This window comes from Teleopsis dalmanni, chromosome 2 (assembly GCF_002237135.1).
Source record: "Teleopsis dalmanni isolate 2A chromosome 2, ASM223713v2, whole genome shotgun sequence".
NCBI lineage: Eukaryota > Metazoa > Arthropoda > Insecta > Diptera > Diopsidae > Teleopsis > Teleopsis dalmanni.
Genome location: NC_051847.1, coordinates 130,696,630 through 130,702,253, shown reverse-complemented (window position 1 = coordinate 130,702,253; position 5,624 = coordinate 130,696,630). Strand labels below are relative to the sequence as shown.

Below are 5,624 nucleotides of genomic sequence, written 5' to 3'. Positions count from 1 at the left end.
GTCGGACAGTTCGTTTACGGCAGCTGTTGAAACCAGTTCACCTCAGTAGTGCGTTGCGAAAAAAACAATGGAAAAAAATATTGAACAAAGAGTTTGCATCAAATTTTGTTTTTCGAACGAAATTTCGTGTGCAGAATCGTTGCGAATGCTACAAAAGGCTTATGGGGAATCAGTTTTATCGAAAACTCAAGTTTATGAGTGGTACAAAGCCTTTCAGGACTGTCGTACGACCGTCGAAGACATGCCGCGTTCTGGACGACCTTCGACCTCTACCACCGACGAAAACATTGAAAAGGCAAAGGAAATCGTGTTCAAAAATCCTCATGTGAGTGTTAGAGAGATAGCACGAGAGCTAGGCATCGGTCGTGAGATGGCTCGTTTGATTTTGGTGGACAATTTGTGTATGCGACGTGTCAACGCCCGGCTTGTTCCGATTCACCTCAATTTGTTCAACATTATCAACGATTTTAAGGCCAAACATTCAATAAATACCATCGAACAGCCACCGTATTCACCTGATCTTGCACCGTGTGACTTTTTCCTGTTTCCCAACCTCAAATTACCACTCAGAGGAACGCGTTTTGAATCCATAGAAGACGTAAAACAGAATTCGCAGAGGGAACTCAAAGCCATACCGGAAAGCGCCTATAAAAATGTTTTGATGATTGGAAGAAACGTTGGATTGTGTATCGGTTCTAATGGAGCATATTTTGAAGGAGATAATAAATATTGATGAAGATTAAGAATTTTGCGTTTTATTTAAAATTTCCGGAAACTTTTCGGTCACAGTGTATATTAAAGTAAATATATTTATGACTACTTTAGAGTAAAAAATAGCACATACGCGGAGTAATTGTTAAACTGAGAGGTCAACTGGAAACGGAGAGTAAAAAAAAGATGCCTAACCACTACAATATTGCCAACGAAGTACACAAAAATAGCACTTTATTTTTTAATAAACTCCTAAAACAAGGAGGGAAATAAAATCCATTCGTGGAACAGCTAAAATCAAACTAATAGTAGAAGTAAAAAAGATTGCAGAACGCTTACTTATCTATTTTTATTTGCATGCAGAATTTGTATTAACATTTTGGGAACAAGACGTTTGTTTTTCTTCACTATATGAAGAATATGGGTTTTAGGAAATGCAATACAAAAATGACGAGATTAAAGAACCTGGGAAAAAGTAAAAGACATCTACTTTTTTATTTATTATATTATGTCAAACAAATTAGTAAAAGAATTTTTATCCAAGGCAAAATCTTGGATACTAAAGGCATTATTTGCATTTTAGTCATCGTACTAGTCCAATAAATTGTAATCACTGAAAAGAGTAAAGTAGCGGAGAGTTTACACGAAATAGCGCATAATTACTTTTATTATAGAATACTGCACTCTGTTACTGATAAGAAAGTAAAACATTACAAAGTAACAAGAGAGGTTTCCAAGGATTAGTTTTGGGATCTACACAGTAGATACAAAGTATGACGGAATAATCAACATTTGTCTTCCTGATGACATAACAATTCCTTTCTGTAGATGATATTGCAATAGTAGCTAGATAATTCTATAAACCCAGGTTTACTCAAAGCTATGTAAAAGATGAAATTTTAAGAGCTAAATATTAATTACAATCTACTAGGCACTTTATTCTTTATATTCCATAACTTTTCAAATTTCCTTAATATTAATCCAATCCAATCTATTTTTCTTGACATTCTCAGATTATTCTGATATTTGAAGCCTGTAATATCAAATCTTATTGATAATGAAGATTCATTGGATACTTTATATCGCTAGCTGGCTCGCAGCCTAGAGTATTAAATATAAAGATCCAAACACAAATGTTGGTTTATTATTCCAATCAAAATTTACTAATTTATTTGTAATACTAAATACAAGGAGCTACTCACCTGCTTGTCTATGGTCTCCATACCTTGCTAGACGTATTGATATTCTGAAAAGGTATAGAGGCAGATTTCTTCTTTTACAATATTAAACCATTTTTCGATTTACTCGGGTGTTATCATCTGTTAAATTTGCTGTTATTACGATCATGTGTCATGGGTTCTCATTCATATTGATCGAGATTCAAGTTACTGACTCTTAAATAGCAGCTCTGAAAAACAAAAATAATTCATATTAACATATTACGCTTTTAGTTTACCACACCAATTACCTGCATATTTGTTGCAGCAACAGTTCGGACTTAATCTATGAAAATCCAGGGGTTTTAGACTAGCGCTATATCCCACTTAGACCCGACTATTGTTGTGACGACGACCACCGAGTAACCGCGAAACTGGTTAACCTCCTACTTATTTTTTTTCATTCACAGCCAAAACATCATCGATGTCTGACAGTGAGACTCTATTGGAGGCATCTGAATCGGCCAAGTTTTCTATCATCGTATCCTCGTCATCATTTTCTTCACTTTTGTGAGATGATATATTGACTTGTTCTCGCGCATCGCTACCGACTGCTTCGTTATCTACTTTTTCAGCTACATTTGCTGGTATTTCGGCCACGTCTATTCGCGTTTCGGCCCCATGCATATTATCAATGTCAGCTTTTGAATTTTCATCTCCTTTATTTAAATGAACAGGAACTGAACCGAACCTGTAGGACATCCTACAGTTGTTAGCTTTAATTGCCTCCAGAGACCGTCTATCAATGCGAATTGTGAGAACTTTGCCATTCTTTATCTCCTTACTGTTGAAAACTTTCCACAGGTGAGTATGGAGACCGTCATTCTGAGTAATTAATAGATCGAGAAGATCCTTTGTTTCGATACCCGTTGCCCTTGGTAAGCATACGGTTATCATGTGCAGACCAAATATTTTGTCTTCAGTATATGTAGTCAATTCCGTACCTTCCCAGCCGGTTAACTTTGGTATCGTTAATTCCAGCCATTCAGCGGCTTCTTCAGTTACACAATCGATTAGTATGAGGCCTGGCCGAAAGTGTATGCCATCGAATTTTAATTTGGATTTCCATCCTTTACACATTTCACTTACCAGAAGTTGTTCAATCTTCCCCTGGTCCTCACGTGATAGTGTATGTGCTGGGTAAGCTTTTGGTGCAACAGCCAGTCTTAAACCATTGGCGACGCCAGGTGTTTTGACACCTGGTGTAGGTTTTAACGCATCTTTAAATGCAGTTTTTAATGCTTCTAATTTTGGATCAGTTTTTACGGCATCCGAGTTTAGAGAAACTTTTAATGCAACTGACTTTAAAGCAGGTTTCAGTACATCATGCATTGGTGAAGGTTGCGTCTTCGCATCTTCCCTGCTTTTCTTGGCAGGGTTTCCATAAGTCGAATAATTTACATGTGCACCGCGTTTTATCGTATTTGAAGTACGTTCGAGAACCTTCTGTTTAGCTTCTTCTGGCGAAAAGCCTTCTTGAACATAACGTAAATACCATTTCGCACCTGCACCACTTAGACCAAATGCTCTTCTAACCCCTCTATATGAGATAGTACGTTCAGGCACCACTGAAGTATTTGTGAAGGACTGTGGATATATCCCTTTCGGTGTAGAGAATTCCCCAGAGCCCATAAATGTTCTACTTTCATTTGGTTTAGTTATAAATCTTGTAATTGCAGATGTTGTCTGCGGCATCGAACTAAATTTATTGAATTTGGCGTCTTTGCCTTCTGTTCTCCATTTAGGAGACGGAACCTGGTGGTTAGTATTTTGGATATTATAATTCACCTGGTTAGTTAGTTGAAATGCGGTATTTAAGGCCGCTAGTTTATTGATTTTATTAAAATTGTTTTTTTCCATAATTAAATCCCACGAGTGTGGGGGATTTGAGGTCCGCCGTGTCATAGCCCCCGATAACACGGTAAGCCCACAGTTACTCACTGAGGCGGGCAGGTATCAGTGAGGTGCGACGCTAGAATACAGTCTGTTACCCCCGACTGCAAACAAATCCGATAAACACGCGCAATTCCGGATTGGGGGAAAATTGAGAAGGATTAAGAGAGGAATTTGGAGTAAATGCAGTTAGGAGTGTTAGGGATAAGAAGAAAGCGGGTATGTCTCGCATTAGCCGCTATAAAGCGTTACCAGGGACCACCACGTGGAGGCCCTCCTTACGGAGGGGGTGAGTACTTGGGATTAGTCTCACCTGCGAGTCCGTCTAGTAAAATACTAGGGTCCCCTAAGACCTATAATTTTATATAAAACCAAAAGATGAATGACTTTAACGAAGAATTTTACTGAAATAAAAACAACTTTTATGTTTGACTAAAGCATTCCTTTGATAATTGATACTAAGATACAACTAAATTTTAAAAAACTGTTACATTCACTACATTATTGATGGAGTATATAACTGTACTTAATCTATGATGGAGATAATTTTTGTTACGTTAAAATTTAAGACATCTGAAAAAACCCATTTCAACTGTTATCACTCTCTAAGTTAAGAACAATTCTGAATGACTATGTCAAAAAATAATTATTTAACAATTCATTTAGCAAAATTTTAGGGAATATTATTATTAGAGTTCTCATAAAAAAAATTTATCTAAATTTGCGCCACTTTCCTATTCCTATTTCCTATAGTTATATAACTTAAAACGTATAATCAGTCTAAATTTACGGTTAATATAATTACATCGCACTTATTTATGTTCTGCAATTTTATTTTTTATTATTTTAGAGTGAAAATGCTATTGGAGCTCATCATCCATTTGAGAAAACCTCGTTTTCATGTTCCGGACGTCCCGCTGGTTATTATGCAGATGTAGAAACTGGATGCCAGGTAAAATATATGCTTTCTATATGTTTATTATTACTTTTTTTTTGTTTGCTATCACCCAGACAACTAGTTAACTTTAATCATATTTTTTTATTTTACACATCTGTTCTTATCTTTACATATATATATTTTCTTCCTAATAGCCATCTTTTTAATATTTTGTATCTTTTTCTCTTCATCTAATTTCTGTGTATCTTTTTTGTATCCTTTTTTGTTTTCCTTTTTCATATGATTTATCATTCTATTTCTACTTGCGATTAATATATTTTATATAAAATACAGGTATATCACATGTGTGACGGCTTGGGGCGACAGTTTAGTTATTCCTGTCCGAATACAACTTTGTTTCAACAACGTATGTTAATCTGTGATCACTGGTATATGGTAAACTGTTCAAAAGCTGAAAGCCATTACGCTGCTAATTTGCTAATAGGTAATTTTACTGCGAGTTATATGTTAGTTATTATATAATATATTAGTTTTATGATAGGGAACGTTGAATTTAATTAATATTTCCTGTTTGCTATACTTTATATTTTTTAAAAAATTTATATTTAATAAAAAAATTCAGTACTCCTAGAAGTAATGCAATATTAAACTTTACTCGATATTTTTAGGTCAACGTGATAAACCTTTCGTTAACGATGAAGAGAACAATTTACGTACACCACGTCCTGATTTGTTAGATCGTCCTTACGCACCAGATTATTCTGGCGAATCTTTTAGAAATCAATACAAGGTACATCAACACAACACCATTATTTACTCAAAACTTAATCTATTTTTATATTTTAGCAAAAACCAGCAGCGCAAAATCTAATACATGACAATAACGCTCAAAAAAATCGTGATAA

General features: G+C 35.3%; 1 protein-coding gene across 1 annotated transcript in view; it reads right to left on the bottom strand.

Moving 5' to 3' along the window:
* Nucleotides 1-4,218, bottom strand: part of LOC119678103 — a 10,887-nt gene extending 6,669 nt beyond the window's left edge. The window contains exons 1-2 of the mRNA XM_038089766.1: nt 2,180-4,218; nt 1,914-2,119 (exon numbers count right to left, since the gene is read on the bottom strand). Coding sequence (XP_037945694.1) covers nt 2,319-3,833 — 1,515 coding nt within the window. The 5' untranslated portion in view covers nt 3,834-4,218 and the 3' untranslated portion in view covers nt 1,914-2,119; nt 2,180-2,318. The remainder of the gene's footprint in view (nt 1-1,913; nt 2,120-2,179) is intronic.
* Nucleotides 4,219-5,624: the final 1,406 nt, after the last annotated feature.